Source organism: Bufo bufo, chromosome 2 (genome assembly GCF_905171765.1).
Source record: "Bufo bufo chromosome 2, aBufBuf1.1, whole genome shotgun sequence".
NCBI classification, from domain to species: domain Eukaryota; kingdom Metazoa; phylum Chordata; class Amphibia; order Anura; family Bufonidae; genus Bufo; species Bufo bufo.
Genome location: NC_053390.1, coordinates 761,677,959 through 761,701,910, shown reverse-complemented (window position 1 = coordinate 761,701,910; position 23,952 = coordinate 761,677,959). Strand labels below are relative to the sequence as shown.

The 23,952-nt window shown below is 44.6% G+C and overlaps 1 protein-coding gene across 2 annotated transcripts in view; it reads left to right on the top strand.

The window, feature by feature from the left end:
• Window positions 1–23,952, top strand: part of LOC120990306 (cytosolic beta-glucosidase-like) — a 92,994-nt gene that overhangs the window by 3,245 nt on the left and 65,797 nt on the right. For both annotated transcript variants that reach the window (XM_040419032.1, XM_040419031.1), the window contains exon 2: window positions 19,252–19,386. In XM_040419032.1, coding sequence (XP_040274966.1) covers window positions 19,320–19,386 — 67 coding nt within the window. In that variant the 5' untranslated portion in view covers window positions 19,252–19,319. The remainder of the gene's footprint in view (window positions 1–19,251; window positions 19,387–23,952) is intronic.

The following is a 23,952-nucleotide window of genomic DNA, read 5'->3' as shown; positions in this document are numbered from 1 at the left end:
GGTATATACAGTATGTATCACATAGAGTATAGTGGTATATACAGTATGTATCATCCGTCCAGACTTACAATGTAAGTCAATGGGGACGGATCCGCTTGAAGTTGACACAATATGGCTCAATCTTCAAGCGGATCCGTCCCCCATTGACTTTCAATGTAAAGTCTGAACGGATCCGCTCAGGCTACTTTCAGACTTAGAAAATTTTCTAAGTTATAATGCAGACGGATCCGTTCTGAACGGATGCGAACGTCTGCATTATAGGAGCGGATCCGTCTGATGAAACATCAGACGGATCCGCTCCGAACGCTAGTGTGAAAGTAGCCTTAATGTCCGCGTACCTAGGACTGAACTGTCCTTGAAAAGACCCTATTGCAAGATGTATCCCAATTTCACAGGTTCTAACGCGTTTCCCCCTCTTAATTCAACAGAGGGTTCATCAGGGGACAATACTTAAATGGGTCAATACAGAAAAAGTGTGCGGCATCCTATTGGACTAACAGCGCATTGATATAGGGGCAATGTGAAATTGGGATACATCTTGTAATAGGGTCTTTTCAAGGACAGTTCAGTCCTAGGTACGCGGACAGAGTACACCTACCATTAAGGTGCATCTCTGGGCTGAGCAGCTGTGGCGGGAAAGTTTAGGGATAGTTATTCCCTGTATCCCAGTTTCTCAGCCTTTTACCTCCCCTCGTTTACCGTTGATAGCTTTCTACGCACCAATTAGGATCCTTTATCCAAGTTGTAATTTTATTTTATTGTGATTATAAATAAAAGTTATGTTTTGAATCCTAAATACCGTATCTACTGAACATATATTGTGACATCATAATGGAATCCTAAATACCATTAATCACTGCCCATACATTATGGCAATATAATGGAATCCTGGATACCTTCAGCTGATGACCATACATTGTGACATCATAATGGAATCCGTAATGCTGTCACATGCTACCCATACTTTGTGACCAGTGGCATAACTAGAATTTATTGGGCCCCACAGGAAATATCTAACCCTCCCCCCTCCCTCCCAGCAACTACTTCACAACCAGTGATGGTCAGTTCGCAGTGTTCGCCAGCGAACACATGCGGGCTGCCATCTTTAATAAGGTAGACTCACCCGTCCGGCGATGCACAGGTAAGCCCTTACCTGTGCCGGGAGCCGGTCTGAAATCAAATGCAGTCACTGGGAGCAGGCAGTTCCGATAACAGCCGTCGGGGGCCTTCATCAGGCTGTTCTCGGAACTGGTAAGGGCTTACCTGTGCATCGCCGGACGGGTGAGTCTACCTTACTAAAGATGGCAGCCCGCATGTGTTCGCTGGCAAACACTGCGAATTGACCATCACAGTTCACAACCCCCTCCTCCCATGCAACCTTCCCTCCTGTAGCTAGTCAAGATAGTTCTCTTAGACCATGCCAGGCAGCCTTTCCATCCATGTTCTAAGCAGATATAAGGGGCAGCACAGCCTCAAGACAGTAATGGGTGCACGGCTTGAGAAAGGCTCGGATATAGAGCCGAAACGTCGCCATTGCCACTGAGGTGAATAAAGTATATATGCTGCCTTTTTTCTACTTTTTTGTATATATATATATATATATATATATATATATATACACACTCACCTAAAGAATTATTAGGAACACCATACTAATACGGTGTTGGACCCCCTTTTGCCTTCAGAACTGCCTTAATTCTACGTGGCATTGATTCAACAAGTTGCTGATAGCATTCTTTAGAAATGTTGGCCCATATTGATAGGATAGCATCTTGCAGTTGATGGAGATTTGAGGGATGCACATCCAGGGCACGAAGCTCCCGTTCCACCACATCCCAAAGATGCTCTATTGGGTTGAGATCTGGTGACTGTGGGGGCCATTTTAGTACAGTGAACTCATTGTCATGTTCAAGAAACCAATTTGAAATGATTTGAGCTTTGTGACATGGTGCATTATCCTGCTGGAAGTAGCCATCAGAGGATGGATACATGTTCTCATTCTGTTTACGCCAAATTCGGACTCTACCATTTGAATGTCTCAACAGAAATCGAGACTCATCAGACCAGGCAACATTTTTCCAGTCTTCAACAGTCCAATTTTGGTGAGCTCGTGCAAATTGTAGCCTCTTTTTCCTATTTGTAGTGGAGATGAGTGGTACCCGGTGGGGTCTTCTGCTGTTGTAGCCCATCCTCCTCAAGGTTGTGCGTGTTGTGGCTTCACAAATGCTTTGCTGCATACCTTGGTTGTAACGAGTGGTTATTTCAGTCAACGTTGCTCTTCTATCAGCTTGAATCAGTCGGCCCATTCTTCTCTGACCTCTAGCATCCACAAGGCATTTTTGCCCACAGGACTGCCGCATACTGGATGTTTTTCCCTTTTCACACCATTCTTTGTAAACCCTAGAAATGGTTGTGCGTGAAAATCCCAGTAACTGAGCAGATTGTGAAATACTCAGACCGGCCCGTCTGGCACCAACAACCATGCCACGCTCAAAATTGCTTAAATCACCTTTCTTTCCCATTCTGACATTCAGTTTGGAGTTCAGGAGATTGTCTTGACCAGGACCACACCCCTAAATGCATTGAAGCAACTGCCATGTGATTGGTTGACTAGATAATTGCATTAATGAGAAATAGAACAGGTGTTCCTAATAATTCTTTAGGTGAGTGAATAATGCCCTTTTAGTCCTCCTCCTTGGTCGTCCTCTTCTGTGTTCATAGCTGCAGCTTCCCCTGCTTCCACTAAAGCTATGGCCCTGCAGATAATGTAGGGTGTATTGGCCGGCATATGGTGCTGCAGTCCGTAGGTAGAAGAGGTAGAAAACAAACATCTATTATTACCCTCACCTGCTGACCATAGATTGTGACATCATAATGGAATCCTGTATACCATGACTGGCTGACCTTACATTGTGACATGATAATGGAATCCTGCATTTTATCATCTGCTGACCATACATTGTGACATCATAATGGAATCCTGGATACTATCACCTGCTGATCGTACATTGTGACATCATAATGAAATCCTAGATACTATCACCTGCTGATCGTACATTGTGACATCATAATGAAATCCTAACTACTGTACCTGCTGATCATACATTGTGACATCATGATGGAATCCTTGATACCATCACCTGCTGACCATAGATTGTGACATCATAATGGAATCCTGGATTTTATCGTCTGCTGACCATACATTGTGACATCATAATCAAATTCTGGATACCGTCACCTGCTGGCCATACATTGTGACATTAGAATGGAATCCTTGATACCATTACCTGCTGACGATTCATTGTGACATCATAAAGGAATCCTGGATCCAATCATTTACTTTGAATACACTGTGACATCATAATGGAATCCTGAATACCATCACCTGCTGACCATACATTGTGACATCATAATGTAATACTGGATACCATCATTCACTTCCCATACCTTGTGACATCATAAGAGAATCATTGATGCCATCATTCAATGCCCATGCTTTGTGACACCATAATGGAATCTTGGATACCATCACCCGCTGACCATACATTGTGACATCATAATGGAATCCTGAATACCATCACGTTCTAACCATACATTGTGACATCATAATCAAATTCTGGATACCGTCACCTGCTGACCATACATTGTGACATCATAATGGAATCCTAAATACCATCATTCACTGCCATACATTATGGCAATATAATGGAATACAAAAGTCACTGCAAAAAATGCACCAAAATGATACGCAACTGACAATACTAGCTAATTCCTCAGGCCGATGTTAAAAGCTGAGAACTTTGCCAATATCTTCCAGTCAGGAACATATCGGAGCCGCTCATGCACCACGTCACGGTGTCTCAGCACACATGGGGTCCTACCACTAAACTGCCCGTGGTGTGTGAACAGGGTCTGAACAGTGCTAGAAACCAACTCACAGCCAGACTCTCACATGCCTCCATAGTGGTATCACCAATGCACTGTGAGGTAGGATAAAGCTGTGAGCCGCACCCACAACAGACCATGTGACACAGAAGCCGCACCCACAACAGACCATGTGACACAGAAGCTAACAGGTGCAAAAGAACGTTACCAGCAAAATCATGTGGCACATTCCATACACATAAAGACAAAAACTCACTGAAAAATGTGGCCTAAACAGGTGAAAATGCTCCAAACCCTGGATACCATCAGCTGCTGAACATACATTTTTGACATCATGATGGAATACTGGATACCATCACCTACTGACCCTTCATTGTAACATCATAGAGGAATCCTGGATACGATTATTCACTGCCCATACTTTATGACATCATAATGGAATCCTAAAATTCCGTATCTACTGAACATATATTGTGACATCATAATGGAATCCTAAATACCATCATTCACTGCCCATACATTATGGCAATATAATGGAATCCTGGATACCATCACCTGCTAACCATTCACTGTGACATCATAATAGAATCTTGGATACCAACACCGCCTGACCATACATTATGACATAATAATGGAATCCTGGATACTATCACCTGCTGATCGTACATTGTGACATCATAATGGAATCCTAAATACTGTACCTGCTGATCATGCATTGTGACATCATAATGGAATCCTTAATACCATCATCTGCTGACCATAGATTGTGACACCATAATGGAATCCTGGATACCATCACCTACTGACTATACATTATGACATCATAATGGAATCCTAGATACCATTACCTACTGCCCATATGTTGTGACATCATCATGAAATCCTGGATACCATCATTCACTGCCTATACATTGTGACATCATAATGGAATCCTAAATACCGTAATTCACGTTCCATACATTATGGCAATATAATGGAATCCTGGATACCATCAGCTGCTGACCATACATTGTGACATTATAATGTAATCCTGAATACTATTAACTGCTGATCATACATTGTGACATCATAATGGAATCTTTGATACCATCACCTGCTGATCGTACATTGTGACATCATCATGGAAATCTGTATACCATCACCTATTGCCCATACATTGTGACATCATAATGGAATCCTGAAAACTATTAACTGCTGATCGTACATTGTGACATCATAATAGAAACCCTGATACCATCACCTGCTGACCATACATTGTAAAATCATAATGGAATCCTGGATACCATCATTCACTGCCCATACATTGTGACATCATAATGGAATCCTAGATACCATCACCTGCTGACCATACATTGTGACATCATAATGGAATCCTGAATACCATCACCTACTGCCCATACGTTGTGTCATCATAATGGAATCCTGGATACTACCATTCACTGACCATACATTGTGACATCATAATAAAATCCTAGGTACCATCACCTGCTGGCCATACATTGTGACTTCATAATGAAATCCTAGATACCATCACCTGCTGACCAAGCATTGTGACATCATAAAGGAATCCTGGATCCAATCATTCACTTCGTATACACAGTGACATCATAAGAGAATCTTTGATACCATCTTTCAATGTCCATGCTTTGTGACATCATAATGGAATCCTGGATACCATCACCTGCTGACCATACACTGTGACCTCATAATGGAATCCTGTATACCATCATTCACTGCCCATACATTATGACATCATAATGGAATCCTGGGTACCATCACCTACTGATCATACATTGTAACATTATCATGAAATCCTGGATACCATTACCTACTGACCCCACATTGTAACATCATAGAAGAATCCTGGATACGATCATTCACTGCCCATACATTATGGCAATATAATGGAATCCTGGATACCATCATCTGCTGAACATACATTGTGACATCATAATGGAATCCTAGGTTCCATCACCTGCTAACCATTCACTGTGACATCATAATGGAATCTTGGATACCAACACCGCCTGACCATACATTATGACATCACAATGGAATCCTGGATACTATCACCTGCTGATCGTACACTGTGACATCATAATGAAATCCTAAATTCTGTACCTACTGCCCATACGTTGTGACATCATCATGGTATCTTGGATACCATCATTCACTGACCATACAGTGTGACATCATAATGGAATCCTTGATGCCATCATTCACTGCCCATACATTATGACTTCATAATAGAATCCTGAAAACCAATAACTTCTGCCCATACGTTGTGACATCATAATGGAATGCTGGATACCATCATTTACTGACCATACATTGTGACATCATAATAAAATCCTAGTTACATCAACTGCTGGCCATTCATTGTGACATTATAATGGAATCCTAAATTCTGCACCCGCTTACCATACATTGTAACATCAAAATGGAATCCTGGATATCATCACCTGCTGACCATACATTGTGATATCATAATGGAATCCTGGATGCAATCATTCACGTCCTATATATTGGGACATCATAATGGAATCCTAGATACCATCACCTGCTGACCATACATGGTGACATCATTATAAAATCCTGGATACTACCATTCACTGCCTATACATTGTGACATCATAATAGAATACTGAATATGATCACTTGCTGACCATAGTTTGTAACATCATAATGGAATCCTGGATGCCATTATTCACTGCCCATACATTGTGACATCATAATGGAATCCTGACTACTATAACCTGCTGACCATACATTGTAACATCATAATAGAATCCTGGATGACATAATTCACTGCCCATACATTGTGACATCATAATGGAATCCTAGGTACCATCATCTGCTGAACATACATTGTGACATCATAATGGAATCCTGGATACCATCACCTGCTGGCCATACTTTGTGACATCATAACGGAATCCTGGATACCATCACCTGCTGGCCATACTTTGTGACATCATAACGGAATCCTAGGTACCATCACCTGCTGTCCATACATTGTGACATCATAATGGAATCCTGGAAACTATCACCTGCTGACCATACATTGTGACATAGTGGAATCCTGGAAACTATCACCTGCTGACCATACCGTGTGACATCATAATGGAATTCTGGATACCATAATTTACTGCCCATACATTGTGACATCATAATGGAATCCTGAATACCATCACCTACTGCCCATACATTTTGACATCATAATGGAATAATGGATAACATCACATGCTGACCATACATTGTGGCATCATAATGGACTCCTGAATACCATCATTCATTGCCCATACATTTTGACATCATAATGGAACCCTTGATACCATCACCCGCTGACCATACATTGTGACATCATAATAAAATCCTAGGTACCATCACCGGCTTACCATACATTGTGACATAATAATGGGATTCTGGATACCATCATCTGCTGTCCATACATTGTGACATCATGATGGAATCCTTGATACCATCATCTGCTGACCATAGATTGTGACATCATGATGGAATCCTGTATACCATGACCTGCTGACCTTACACTGTGACATGATAATGGAATCCTTGATTTTATCATCTGCTGAACATACATTGTGACATCATAATGGAATCCTGGATACCATCACCTGCTGACCATACATTGTGACATCCTAATGAAATCCCAGATACCATCATCTGCTGACCATAGATTGTGACATCATGATAGAATCCTGTAGGGATCGACCGATTATCGGTTTTACCGATATTATCGGCCGATATTCAGGATTTTGACAGTTATCGGTATCGGCATCTATTTTACCGATATTCCGATAACGTATTGGGAACACAGATCGCGCTGCTCTCAGCGCTCTCTGTGTTCCCTCAGCAGCACAGGGGAGAAGGAAGCAGTGTCTCCCTCCCCCTGTGATGCCGCCAATTAGAGGAGAGAGGACAAAAGAAGGGGAGGGGCTGTGGCCACCGCTCCACCAATGAAGATAAGTCTTTCATTAATTCATATACAAGAGGCGGGAGCTGGCTGCAGAATCACATAGCCGGCTCCCAACCTCTATGAGCGGTAGCTGCGATCTGCGGTAGTTAACCCCTTAGGTGCCGCGGATCGCAGCTACCGCTCATAGAGGTCGGGAGCCGGCTATGTGATTCTGCAGCCAGCTCCCGCCTCCTGTATATGAATTAATGAAAGACTTATCTTCATTGGTGACGCAGTGCAACCCCCACCCCCATCCGTGTATTAAAAACGTTGGTGGCGCAGTGCGCCCCCCCACCCAAGCCCCCCCCCCCAGTATTAATCATTGGTGGCAGTGGCCACAGGATCCCCTCTCTCCTGCTCTTCCGATCGGAGCCCCAGCAGTGTAAGTCTGGGGCTCTAATCGGTTACCATGGCAGCCAGGACGCTACTGAAGCCCTGGCTGCCATGTTCAGCTCCATGCTGCTGTGTGCACAAGGCACAGAGCAGCAGGGACAGTGTGAGATCCTATTCACCCTGATTGATCTCTATCAGGGTGAATAGGACAAGGGTTCTAGTCCCTAAGGGGGCTAAAAGTAAAAAAAAATAATATTAAGTATAAATGAAAAAGAAAGATTTACAAAAAAATAAAATAAATACAAGTTAACAATAAACATAAATTTTCAGCAGATTTGTGTAGGATTTTTTTTTTTTTTCAAAAATAAAAAAAAAATCCCAGAATATCGGTATAAATTATCGGCTATCGGCCTGAAAGTTCACAAATTATCGGTATCGGCCCTAAAAAATCAATATCGGTCGATCCCTAGAATCCTGTATACCATGACCTGCTGACCTTACACTGTGACATGATAATGGAATCCTGGATTTTATCATCTGCTGACCATACATTGTGACATCATAATGGAATCCTGGATACTATTACCTGCTGATCGTACATTGTGACATCATAATGAAATCCTAAATACTGTACCTGCTGATCATACATTGTGACATCATGATGGAATCCTTGATACCATGACCTGCTGACCTTACATTGTGACATGATAATGGAATCCTGGATTTTATCATCTGCTGACCATACATTGTGACATCCTAATGGAATCCCGGATACCATCACCTGCTGACCATATATTGTGACATCATAATGGAATCCTTGATACCATCATCTGCTGACCATACATTGTGACATCATCATGGAATCCTGGAGACCATCATCTACTGCCCATACATTATGACATCATAATGGAATCCTAGATGCCATCACCTACTGCCCATACGTTGTGACATCATCATGGAATTCTGGATATTATAATTTACTGCTTATACATTGTGACATCATAATGGAATCCTGGATATCATTACCTGCTGACCATACAGTGTGACATCATAATGAAATCCTTGATACCATCATTCACTGCCCATACATTATGACTTCATAATAGAATCCTGTAAGCCATTACCTTTTACCCATACATTGTGACATCATAATGGAATGCTGGATACCATCATTCACTGACCATACATTGTGACATCATAAAAAAAACTAGTTACATCACTTGCTGACCATTCATTGTGACATTATAATGGAATCCTGGATACCATCATCTGCTGACCATGCATTATGATATAATGGAATCCTGGATCCATTCATTCACGTCCTGTATATTGTGACATCATAATGGAATCCTTGATACCATAACCTGCTGACCATACTTTCTGACTTCATAATGGAATCCTTCATACCATCACCTACTGACCATACATGGTGACATCATTATAGAATCCTGGATACCACCATTCACTGCCTATACATTGTGACATCATAATGGAATACTGAATACGATCACTTGCTGATCATAGTTTGTAACATCATAATGGAATCCTGGATGCCATTATTCACTGACCCTACATTGTGACATTATAATGGAATCCTTGATACCATCATCTGCTGACCATACGTTGTGACTTCATAATGGAATCCTTCATACCATCACCTACTGCCCATACGTTGTGACATCATCATGGAATCCTGGATATCATAATTCACTGCCCATACATTATGACTTCATAATAGAATCCTGTAAACCATTACCTTCTGTCCATATGTTGTGACATCATAATGGAATGCTGGCTACTATCATTCACTGACCATACATTGTGACATCATAAAAAAAAAACTAGTTACATCAGGGCTTGACAAATTTCCTTGGAATCTAGGAGCCAGCTAAAAAAGTTAGGAGCCAAGCGGAGCCGCGTCATAAAGCCCCTAGTAGGTGCCCCCATAGTGCCCCCCCCCCCCACTTCTCCATAGAGCCCCCCCAATAATGCTGTATACCATGTTACATATACCGCCGCTCCGTCCCCGGACCCTATTGACTATAATGGGGACGGGGGTGGAGCTCCGGCGCAGCATGGCAGTTCGCGGTGAGAGGCCGCCGGACTAAAAAGTTGGACATGCAGGACTTTTAGTCCGGTGGCCTTTCACCATGCACTGCCGTGCTGCGCCAGAGCTCTGCCCCCATTATAGTCAATGGGGACAGAGCTGCGGTCCAGCGAAACAGCGGAAGGACGGATCCGACAGGGTGAACAGCCTGCCTGATCCGTCCTGCCGCAAGTGTGAAAGTAGCCTTAGTTCTATAGCTACTGAATGAGACAGAAGAAGGGATGCCTTTAACATATAGATCTCCTTGAGAAGCCAATTTGATCCTAAAGGGTTAATTCAAACTGTAATCTAAACTGTGTCCTGTCACTTCTCTCATCTCTCTGCTCCTGTCCCTAATCTTATCACTGCTGCAAAAGCATCAGCGACAGCCTCAGTGTAAATTGTTCTAGAGTCTGACTGACTGTTCTTTTAACTCAAAGAATCGAATGAGTCACTAACTGAGTCGGATCTTTAGATTCTTTTAACCTGAGACTCATTCGATTCTTTCTTACTTAGGGCTCTTTCACACCTGCGTTCTTTTCTTCCGGCATAGAGTTCCGTCGTCGGGGCTCTATGCCGGAAGAATCCTGATCAGGATTATCCTAATGCATTCTGAATGGAGAGTAATCCGTTCAGGATGCATCAGGATGTCTTCAGTTCCGGTACGGAACGTTTGTTGGCCGGAGAAAATACCGCAGCATGCTGCGCTTTTTGCTCCGGCCAAAAATCCGCAACACTTGCCGCAAGGCCGGATCCGGAATTAATGCCCATTGGAAGGCATTGATCCGGATCCGGCCTTAAGCTAAACGTCGTTTCGGCGCATTGCCGGAGCCGACATTTAGCTTTTTCTGAGTGGTTACCATGGCTGCCGGGACGCTAAAGTCCTGACAGCCATGGTAAGTGTAGTGGGGAGCGGGGGAGCAGTGTACTTACCGTCCGTGCGGCTCCCCGGGCGCTCCAGAGTGACGTCAGGGCGCCCCAAGCGCATGGATCACGTGATCCATGTGATCACGTCATCCATGCGCATGGGGCGCTCTGACGTCATTCTGGAGCGCCCCGGGAGCCGCACGGACTGTAAGTATACCGCTCCCCCGCTCCCCACTACTACTATGGCAACCAGGACTTTAATAGCGTCCTGGGTGCCATAGTAACACTGAAAGCATTTGGAAGACGGTTCCGTCTTCAAATGCTTTCAGTACACTTGCGTTTTTCCGGATCCGGCAGGCACCTCCGGCAACGGAAGTGCATGCCGGATCCCAACAACGCAAGTGTGAAAGAGGCCTTAGACTCCCTCCTGTACTTGTGTCAGTGACTCAGAGCTGCTAGTGCTTGGCTTGCCTCAGCTCTGATTGGTTGGTGGGCGGGGAGGGGAGGGGCTGGCAGAAGCAGCTTCCACTCTAGGATCAGATTACACTCCTCCCGAGCCCCTCCCCTCCCTGCTGTCAGCGTCTCTGCTATTGTGTGCTGTGACGGAGCTGTTTCAAACGGTGCTGCCTCCGGACAGAACGGCAGCTCCGCACCCATCGCCCGGGCACCTTTGAAAACGGGCTGACAAATACCCAAGCGCCAGGACTAAATTCCTGGTCGCCATGGCGACCTGGCGCCTGGGATTTGTCGAGCCCTGAGTTACATCAACTGCTGACCATTCATTGTGACACTATAATGGAATCCTTGATACCATCACCTGCTGGCCATACATTGTGACATGATAATGGAATCCTAAATACTGTACCTGCTGACCACTTTTTTTTGTGATGTCATCATGGAATCCTGGATACCATAATTCACTGCCCATACATCATGACATCATAATGGAATCCTGGATACCATCAGCTGCTGACCATACATTGTGACATCATAATGGAATCCTTAATGCTGTCACATGCTACCCATACTTTGTGACCAGTGGCATAACTAGAATTTATTGGGCCCCACAGGAAATATCTAACCCTCCCCCCTCCCTCCCACAGTATACAGAACCCCACAGTATACAGTACAGCAGTATAGCACTCCACTGTATATAGCACCTCATGGTGTACAGCACCTCACAGTATACAGCACCCCAAACTATACAGAACACCGCACCTCACAGTAGAGCAGTATAGCACCTCACGGTATACAGCACCTCACGGTATATAGCACCTCACGGTATACAGTATATACAGCACCCCAAACTATACAGAATATAGCACCCCACAGTATGCAGTATAGCATCCCACAGTATACAGCACCCCACAGTATACAGTAGAGCAGTATAGCACCCCACAGTATACAGCACCACACAGTATAAAGCACCCCACAATATACACTATACAGCAACCCACAGTATACAGCACCCCATAGTATATAGTAGAGCAGTATAGCACCCCACAGTATACAGCACCCCAAAATATACAGCACCCCATAGTATACAGTAGAGCAGTATAGCACCCCACAGTATACAGCACCCCACAGTAAATTAGCATAACAACCCCTGTCACCTTTTCCTGATGTAATCTTCACAAAAAAGGCTCCACAGTTAAGGCAAACTTCTCCTGCAGCAACACTCCTGGTAGAAAGGACCTTTGATGACCTCATAGCCATGTGACCAGTAATATTGCTAGGTTACTAGTCACATGGTGATGTCATCTAAGGTCCTTTACCTAAGAGAATCACAGCTCTCACAGTTTGCTGCCTGGAGTGCCGGCAGGCAGGCATGGCATGGCAGCACCCCCCTGTGTAGCTGACAGCCTGACACCCGGGGCAGTGGCTAGCAGGGCTCAAGAGGCAGCTGCCTTGGGCCCCCCAGGAGCAACTGGGTCCGGGGCAGCTGCCCCTTTTGCCCCTTGTTAAAGACGGCCCTGCACACATAACCATTGGGGATTCAAAAGAGAATACTCTACCTTAGGAGTACTTAGGTAATAAATCACAACATGTAAACCTTTAGCATAGAATTAACTTTTTAGCAACATACTTTTTAGTATGTTACATAAAGTACAGTATCAAGTAGGGTTGTCACGATACCAAAATTTTGATTCGATTTCGATACCACGCAAAAAAAAAATAAAACACCAAAAAGCTGTGTGCAATCCATATTTTATGGAAGGTCCGGCTGCTTTATAGAACAGTCCTATCCTATTTTTTGGGGGGGACGAGGTGACTAAAATGTTGACTGTTACGGCGTTCACCGCATATGAGATATTTTTTTATAGTTTGGACTTTTTTGGATGTGTCGATACCGAATATGTTTATTTTTTTATTGTTTATGTATTTTTCTATGTAAAATTGGGAAAGGGGGTGATTTAGGCTACATGCACACGACAGCGAAAAACTGTCTGTTTTAAGACCAATAGTAGTAAAAAAAAACTGCCGTGTGAATAACCCCATAGACTGTCAGTGAAAAACGGACGTAGAAAAATAGAACATTTTCTATGTTGTCCGTTTTTCACTGACAGTCTGCCCCTATACAATCTGAATGGGTCAGTTTTTAATGTCCGTTTCTCAGAAAGGCATCAGTGAAATACACGTCCAGAAAAATGTCAGTTTTAATGAACTTTTTCTTCACTGCTGTTATTTTTTTTTTACTTTTTATTTAATAACTATTAGCCTCCTTAAGGGGCTAGAACCTGGGATCTTCTAATCCCTTGTCCTTTTCACCCTAAGGCCTCTTTCACACGAACGTAAGGGCTCCGTGCCCGTGCTGCGGGCCGCAAACGGCGGTTCCGCAATACACGGGTCACCAGCTGTGTGCATTCCGCATCACGGATGCGGACCCATTCACTTGAATGGGTCCACAATTCCGGAGATGCGGTGCGGAACGGAAGCACGGAGCGGAACCCCACGGAGTGCTTCTGTGGTGTTCCGTTCCGTGCTTCTGTTCTGCAAAAAGATAGAACTTGTTCTATCTTTTTGCGGAATGGACGGATCGTGGATGGTCATTTCCGTCTGCCCCATAGAAATGAATGGGAGCAGGGGCCGCGCGTGCGTTCCTATTCACTTCTATGCGAGCAGCACTTAATGGTGGACGGACCCCGGGTAATCCAGGGTCCTCTCCCCGCTACATTCTCATTCTAGTGATATGCCACCATTGTATGTGATGGGAATACCCCTTTAGGCTGGGTTCACACGGGCGTGTCCGGATTAGGTCCGGATGCGTCCCGGTGTATTGCGGCAAACCCGCGCGAGTAGGAATGCAATTGCAGTTAGTTTTGACTGCGATTGCGTTCCGATGTTCAGTTTTTATCACGCGGGTGCAATGTGTTTTTGCACGCGCGTGATAAAAAACCGACTGTGGGTACCCAGACCCCGAACTTCTTTACAGAAGTTCAGGTTTGGGTTAGTTGTAGTGTAGATTGTATTATTTTCCCTTATAACATGGTTATAAGGGGAAATAATAGCACTCTGAATACAGAATGCATAGTAGGTGATCAATTGAGGGTTAAAAAAAAAAAAAAAAAAAATTAACTCACCTCCTCCGCGTAGTTCCCGGTCTCTTCTTTACTTCTTTAATGATGAACTACAGGCTAGGACCTTTGGTGACGTCAGATCACATGCTCCAATCACATGGTCCATCAACACGGTGATGGACCATGTGATCTGACGTCACCAAAGGTCCTTTAGCCGACAGCTCATCAGAAGAGACTGGGAACTACGCGATCAAGAGGAGAAGGTGAGTTAATTTGTTTATTTTTTTTAACCCCTCCAGCCCTATTGTACTATGCATTCTGTATTCAGAATGCTATTATTTTCCCTTATAACCATGTTATAAGGGAAAATAATACAGTGAATAGACTGTCACCTAGCAACCATGCGTGAAAATCGCACCGCATCCGCACTTGCTTGCGGATGCTTGCGATTTTCACGCAACCGCATTCACTTCTATGGGGCCTGCGTTGCGTGAAAAACGCAGAATATAGAGCATGCTGCGATTTTCACGCAACGCACAAGTGATGCGTGAAAATCATCGCTCATCTGAACAGCCCCATTGAAATGAATGAGTCCGGATTCAGTGCGGGTGCAATGCGTTCACCTACCGCATTGCACCCGCGCGGAAATCTCGCCCGTGTGAACGCAGCCTTAATGCCAAGGAGGCAGTGGTCTTGACGCTCCAAGTCAAGCTAGCCATGCCCCATGAAGTTCTTCAGGCAGTTGTGGGGGCCATCTGCTGATCAATGCTGGTCCGGCTCCTGAGACCATTATCTTTCTGCTGACTTCCAATCATACCCCTGAAGTTTTCAGGGTACACTAAAGGATCTTTTCTAAGTCCCCACAAAATCTTGGCATCTACATGAACATTTGTTTTTTTATATTTTTCTAAGAGCCCATGTGCCCCCTTCACGTCCTCGCTGAATCACCGGATTCCGAGCTAATTTGAGGAATTTCCAGGTAATGCATACAGGACTACTGACATGGATTCTGTGTCACTGGTGGTGAAGCGTCTCTGGTTGTCCAGCAGTGGAGTCATGCTAAGTGCTCCCCTCCAGCTGTCATCACAGATCAGCCGGTAATCTGCTGCCAGCCATAGCTTAACATGTGTCTACAGCTGGGGATGAAGTCACTCCTCGTAGACTACGAAGGGGTAAAACGGGAATTATCGCACATCTTAGTCGCTTTATCAGCAGAAGATATGAGTTAACATTTGTCCTTGATACAATACATGGCTGCCATTGTATAAGGCTCTGTACACACCACGTTAAAGCCCAACCCTACAGCAGGTGCTTCCGTGGGCTTCCGATCCGTGCCTCCGTTCTGCACAGCACCACATCTCCCGGATTGCGGACCCCTCCAGCTAATTTAACCCCTTAGGCCCCTTGCAGTTCTGGAATGTATTAGATGACACTGAAATAATGCTGTCCGTGTAATCTAATATATTCCAGAACTGTAAGGCTGGTCTCACACGGGCGTTGCGGGAACATGCGTGATTTTTCCGCGCGAGTGCAAAACATTGTAATGCGTTTTGCACGCGCGTGAGAAAAAATTGGCATGTTTGGTACTCAGACCCGAACCCGGACTTCTTCACAGAAGTTCGTGTTTGGTGTTCTGTAGATTGTATTATTTTCCCTTATAACATGGTTATAAGGGAAAATAATAGCATTCTTAATACAGAATGCATAGTACAATAGGGCTGTGCACAGAAATAGGACCTTTGATGATGTCACTGCGCTCATCACATGGTCCATCACATGATCCATCACCATGGTGATGGATCATGTGACGGACCATGTGATTAAGAATGTTATAAGGGAAAATAATAATGATCGGGTCCCCATCCCGATCATCTCCTAGCAACCGTGCGTGAAAATCACACCGCATCTGCACTTGATTTTCACGCAGCCCCATTCACTTCTATGGGGCCTGCGTTGCATGAAAAACGCGCAATATAGAACATGCTGCGATTTTCACGCAACGCACAAGTGATGCGTGAAAATCACCGCTCATCTGCACAGCCCCATAAAAAAAATGGGTCCGGATTCAGGGCGGGTGCAATGCGTTCACCTCACGCATTGCACCCGCGAGGAAATCTCGCCTTCGTGAAAGGGGCCTAAGGGTTACATAGCATCATAAATCAATATAATGCTATGTGACTCCGACAGTGCTGGGAGTTCAGGCTGGGTGCTGTGAGTCCCGAGCGTGGACACACGCTCGTCTGAGAGGGGCCTTAGTGATGCCTCTCCTTAAAGAGACCAGTCCTGTATGGAGACTTACTGGAAGTATTTCATGGTATGGAGACTTAGTGACAATGCTTCTTGGAAATGAATATGCAAAGAGGTTGTCTCCCAAGGAAGTGGCTCCCCTATGAGGTAAAATCTGACTTCCAACAGGATTTGACAAGGGAATTTTTGACTCATAAGGAGCGACTTCCAAGAGGTGGCCCGGCGAGATGGTTTCTCTACTTTTGAGATACCTCTTTGCATATCCTTTTCCCATAGAGAATTGCCAATAAGTCTCCATACCATGAGGTTCTCCCAGTAAATCTCCATATAGGTCTGGTCTCTTTAAAGGATAACTGTCATTTTTCATTTTTTTTTCTAATTTATTAGAGCTAGGCATGTATACCTGAGTTAGTCTGTCAATGATTGCCAAAAGATCTGTAATTACCTATAATAACAGCTTTCATTAATGTCTCCTGTCCCTTTCCACTGCTCCCTTAAAAGACCGCTGCTATGGCTCATCTGTCTCCGGCTAGGAATACACAGGGGCGGTCCTTCACACTGCGTGCCTGCATTAGGCTTCAGAGTGAGGAGGCGTGTCTCTCAGTAATCCAATCTGATTGGCTGACAGGGAGCTGCTGGCTAAAGCAAGTTGTATGTGACCTGAGGAATGCAGTTTGGCCTCTGAGAACTGGCAGAGGAGTTATCTTGAGAAGATCCTCATAATGTAGGATTTAAAACAGCCGTAACTAGGGGAAAACTCAAGGAAAAACTGTGGTATGTGAAAAAACTAAAGATTGCTTTATGCATATGCTGCTGCAGCAGTAACATATGCTAAAATAGATTTTTTAATGAAAATATGACAGTTATCCTTTAAGGAGATCAGCACCCTGTCTAAGCCGCATTCAAGGCATCGCACAAAGCCCGAATCCTACTCCATACTGCGAGCGGTAAGCACCCTGAAACTGGCTGTCTACAGATGGTCATTGGGCTTGGCTATATTCCCTTATCAAATTCCATTCTTGTTGGAAAGCTGGATTTTGACTCGTAGAGAGCCACTTCCCAGAGGTGGTGCTGGTGAGATGGCTCTCTTCCTTGGGAGATACCTCTTTGCATCTAAGAATTCAGATATTTCTTTTTCTCCTGCCGTTTTTTCTCTACAGTTGGTATATCCACCTGCTATAGGCTGCCAATTACCAATATGGCGCCCACTGTCCTGGACCCAGCACTGCGCATGCGCTGGCTTAAATTCAGTCTCTCTGGAGACATAGTGCTATTCGGACTCTGCGTTAAAGTGTCTCGGACCTGCACACTAGATACTTTTGATGACGGCCTGTTGTGGTTTCCCATATGCTGGCCATAGGCTATGCGATCTGGCAACAGGATCTCCGCTAAATCGCTGCGCTAGTACTTCCTGGACCACACCTGTACATGTTGTTGTACAAAGTATGTGGATCCCGCTGCGGGACCTCATCATGTACCACCTATGGTTAAATTATCATGTGCATGGTTGCTCATTAACTAGCTTTATATTATATATCCGTTGTATTGATGGCACACTTTTCTATCTAGGCACTCGTCACTTTTCTCTTGTCATCTATATAGTGACTGTTTATGAATTGGGATATATTTTGTACATATTATTATGGTGAATAATTGCTTGATGTATGAATTGCATGGCCATATGCATTAGCACTGACACTGATAACTTGGAAAGGGCTGCATGGAGCAGCTGGACCATTGCATTCTCTGAATATAGGAGAATATATCACTTTTGCTTGACTATTGCAGGAGTCGGCTTCTCTGAAGGTGTGGCGCTGTAGAGTAGAGTTCTCATTTGGGGTATACCGCTTGAAGTCCTATGATTTTTGTGTACACCCTTTTGCCACAGTTTATTTGCCAAAACTGTCAAGCAGTCCAGAAGAGATGATTTTTTTTTTCTTCTAGTTTTCATTTTTTTTAAATGCACGGTATGTGTGTGAACGGACACTTATGGTATTGCAGGCACCTCATATTTGGATTTGTAAGGGGACCCCCAGAATGTAAGCTACACACCATTGTTCAGTGGAAATTGCCTTGACTTAGTTTACGGAAGCTTTCTATTGGTGTGGTTTTTTTATATGATCTATATATGGAAAAATGCATTTATTAACTAATGTGTAGTATAAAAAAAAACTGACTACCTGATACTATGTAACCAGGTCTATTTGTGCAGCGATGGCGCCATCTAGTGTGCATATGACTAATAGCAAGGTCATTATAGTTCCACATTCTGTACTTCGGCTATACTTTACTTTGTGAAGGTTACTGGCATCCTATAAGCTTAATATTTTTTTTTCCAGGTCGAGGACCGAGTTGGACAGTAGGATAAAATAACAAGCCCATAATTCCTGTTGATATATGAGAAGAAATGGAGACTTTAACGTTTCCTGAATCATTTGCTTGGGGAGCAGCAACTGCGGCCTATCAGATTGAAGGTAAAACTGGAAGCATCTGCAACTTTTTTTTTTTTTTTTAAATGGGAATCTTATTATAGTTTAAAGACCACAATGTCTATTAAAGGGGTTATCCCATGACGAATGTAAAAAATGAAAATCAGACATCATATAGTACATGACCATCTCTGTCTAATAAAGCTAGAACCAGCCCTGTACCTCACATGGATCCAGAGATCTCCTCATTCATTGCTCTGCTAGATTTATATCAAGCTGACAGCTCAAGGGGAGTGTTTGTTCTGCTGCAGCTCACGGGGCGTGTCCATGGTCTCCCTATCACAGCTCAGGAGGCGTGTCTCAGCTCTCCCTATCACAGCTCAGGAGGCGTGTCTCAGCTCTCCCTATCACAGCTCAGAAGGAAGTTGAAGGATGAAACTGAGCATGTGCGGCCTTCTCAGTGAGCAGGTCAAAGAAATAAGAAAAAACAGCAGGAGGCGCCATACAGATAGATTTTATTGAATAACTCAGTGGCTATGCAAATTTTAATGACATGCAATTACAAAAGTATCAGATCCAGGTGCTGTTTGAAACTGTAGAATATTTTTGTGGACAACCCCTTTAACCTGTTGGGGACACTGACGTACTGGTACGTCATAATGTCCCCGGTACTTAAGGACACATGACGTACCGGTACGTCATGTGTATTTCCGATCACCGCCGCGCGGCAGGCGGTGATCGGGGACTGGGTGCCTGCTGAAATCAATCAGCAGGCACCCTGGGACAATGTGCGGGAGGGTCCTGTGATACCCCCCCCCCCCCCCCCCCCCCCCCCCCCCCGTATCGGCGATAGCGGCAAACCGCAGGTCAATTCAGACCTGCGGTTTTGCTGCGTTTCCGGGTTATTCGGGTCTCTGATGACCCCATAACCCAGAACAGTATGGTGATCGGTGGTGTGATAATACACCACCAATCACCATACTGCAATCCTGAGAGGTGATGGTGACATCACCTCTCAGGATCGCTTCTGATTAGCTGCAGGGCGGGCTGATGCAGCTCTCCTCTCCTCCTCCTTTCTGTGTCCGGGAGCGAGGAGAGAGAGGAGCCTGCATCGCATCTGTGCCCAGCAACCCCCCATCTGTGCCCAGCACCCCCTTCTGACCCTCCACAGTGCCATCTGGCACTAAAAGGTATTTAGGGAAAGGTTAGGACAGGTTAGTTTAGGCAGGGATATTCAGGGAAAGTTTAAGTAGATTGTTGCATCACCCTAATCGGGTGTCTGGGGTCCACAGCACAGCTGTGTGACCCTAGACCCCCCCAGGAAGCTGCAGCTTGCCCCCCTGCTCCCCCCCCCAAGTGCAAGCATATGCTGACTGTGGCTGGCACTCTTAGCGTCCGGCCACTGTTAGCGCATCGCACACCCCACCGCTGATCAGCTTCGGATGGCTGATCAGCGAGTTAGAATTTTTATTTTGACATTTTTTTGCCTTTTTTTCATTTATTTATTAATTTTTTTCTGTTAGTTTTAGGGATAAGTACACGAACACCCGTGCCCCCACACACACGCACACTAAATAAAGATTTCCACACACGCACACACACACACTCCCCTATGACCCGCCGGATGTTCTCGGCCGAGGAGGCATACGCCCAGCTTGCCTCCGACTCCGAGAGCCCCAGTGAGGACGAGGATGACCCCACTTTCCTTTTGTCATTCGCGTCCTCCTCATCATCTAGCGATGATGATGACCCCCCAAGGCGGCGGAGACGCCGCCAGGCAGAGCAAGGGACCGCCATGCCCAGGGACCCTGTGGCCCCACACTAGTTACGAGAAGCTCTGGGGCTCATACTATGTTCTTCCGGCCAACCAGTTAAAGTCCACCGGAGCCTCCTGGTGAACTTGCATGGTGTACACCAGAGGATTTTGGAGCCTGTGATTCCTGATTTTGTTTGGTCAACCAGGATCCAGATTTCCACAGAGGGTCTCTCACTGATTTTGACTACTTTAGTCTTTTTTTTTAGTCTGACCACTTCTTGGTGAATCGATGGTGGAGCAAACGAACGTGTTCGCCCATCTGTTCATTGCTCAACACCTCCCAGGGACTCCTTTTTTGCTAGGGCCGGTGGATGGACTCCGGTCAGTCAGCAGACGAAGAGTGAGGAAGCCTTTTGGGGACTCCGTGCTGCACAAGGGGCCTGATTATAAAAAAACAGTGTCAGAGCATTACTGGAGTGGGGACGTCCTCTACCAGGCCCCACTTTACAGTACGGCCATGACACGTACCCGGTTGAGGCCATCCGGAAATGCCTGCATTATTCAGATATAAAATAAGTGAATGGGAGGTTCGACACCTGGATGGAACGGTAACCGTGGGTTCACTGCTCACTGGGTCACCCACCCAGTAAAGGCAAAGAGATATAATCAAGGAAAAGAGCAGGCACACCACCTTCTGGAGAAGAATATAGCAGCAATTGAATCCAATAATAGAGATAAAATGTGAGTATATACTCAGTACATAATAAATGTCCAATACATAATAAAAGCTAAATACATAGTGAATGGATCCAGTATGAAACCAAATAAAAAATATAAAAATATAAAAGTCTCTGAATAAAAATATCAAGGGCCCAGTACCCTCATTTTGTGTGGAATCCAGAGACTTTTATATTTTTATATTTTTTAGTTGGTTTTCATACTGGATCATTCATATGTATTTGGCTTTTATTATGTATTGAACATTTATTATGTACTGAGTATATACTCACATTTTATCTCTATTATTGGATTCAATTGCTGCTATATTCTTCTCCAGAAGGTGGTGTGCCTGCTCTTTTCCTTGATTATATCTCATTATGCAGATAATGCAGCATGTCCCCCCCCCCCCCCCCCCAAGCTGATCCTGCCTATGACCGCCTGTACAAAATCAGGCCGGTCATCGATCACTTTGGGGCCAAATTTGTGCAGGCCTATATACCTGGAAGGGAGGTCACGGTTGATGAGTCTCTCATTGCTTTCAAGGGGAGACTCATTTTCCGCCAGTACGTTCCCTCTAAGCGGGGGAGGTATGGCGTGAAGCTGTACAAATTTGTGAGAGTACCTCAGGGTTCACTTATAAGTTTTGTGTGTACGAGGGGCGAGATTCCCGTATTCAACCCCCAGAATGTCCCCCCACTCTGGGTGTTAGCAGGAAACTTGTGTGGGACCTTATGCACCGACTCCTAGATAAGGGTTTCCACCTGTACGTGGATAACTTTTATACTAGTATCCCCTTGTTCCAGTCCCTCGCCGCCAGATCCGCGTCCACTTGTGGGACCGTGCGGAAAAAATCAACGCGGCCCTCCTACCCCACCCCCTCCAGGTACCTATCCCCAGGGGTGATGACCCGTGCCCTTACCAGTGGAAACCTGTTGCTGGTCAGATATAAGGGACAAGAGCGATGTCCTTGTACTGTCCACAATTCACGGTAACGGCATCATCCCTGTCCCTGTGTGAGGTACCCGCGTAACGGTCCCTCAAGCCCGATTGTATCGTCGACTATAATCGGTATATGGGAGGAGTTGATCTCTCTGATCAAGTCCTCAGCCATATAACGCCATGCGCAAAACCAAGGCATGGTACAACAAAGTTGCAGTCTGCTTGATGCAGGTTTGCCTTGTGCAACTTTTTGTGCTGTCCCGGAGCGCTGGCAACACAGGGAAATTCCTTCAGTTCTATAAGGCGTCCTCAAGGCCCTGATCTTTTCTGACCTGGAAAGAGCAGGCCGAGTACCTTGGGAATTGGAGGCGCCCGGATCGTCCCTGGCCAACACTTTCCAGGTATGGTCCCCCATACTGGAAAAAAGGGACGGACCCAAAAAAGGTGCAGAGTTTGTCACAGGAGGGGGATACGGAAGGACACCACCACTCAGTGTGACACGTGCCCCGATCATCCTGGCCTCTGCATAATTGGTTGCTTCAGGGAGTACGACACTTCCATGGAGTACTAAATTTATAATCCCCTTCTCCAATTTTAATTCCATTTAGCCACTGACAATCGGAAAAAAAACTATGGTTCTCAGACTTGAGACACTAAAACAAAAAAATCTTTTGTTTTCAAAAATATTAATTTGTAAAACTAAATATAGACATATTAGGTATCGCCGCGTCCGTAAAAATCTGCTCTATAAAAATACCCCAGGACCTAACTCCTCAGATGAACACGGTTCAATTTTTTTAAATAAAAACGGTGCAAAAAAAGGTATTTTTTTGTCACCTTACATTACAAAAAATTGTAGTAGCAAGCGATTAAAAAGTCATATGTCCCCCAAAATAGACTATGGAGATACTAAAATGTTTTTTTTTTGTTTATAAAAGGATAATATAAACCTAAATACATTTAAAAAAAAGTTGACATATTAGGCATCGCCGCGTTCGTAAGAATCTGCTCTATAAAAATACCCCATGACCTAACCCCTCAGATGAACATGGTCAAAAAAATAAAATAAAAAGGGTGCCAAAACAGCTATTTTTTGGCAAATTTTCCATTTTAAATCCGTTTTTTTCCAGTAACAAAGCAAGGGTTACCAGCCAAACAAAATTTAATATTTATTACCCTGATTCTGCAGTTTACAG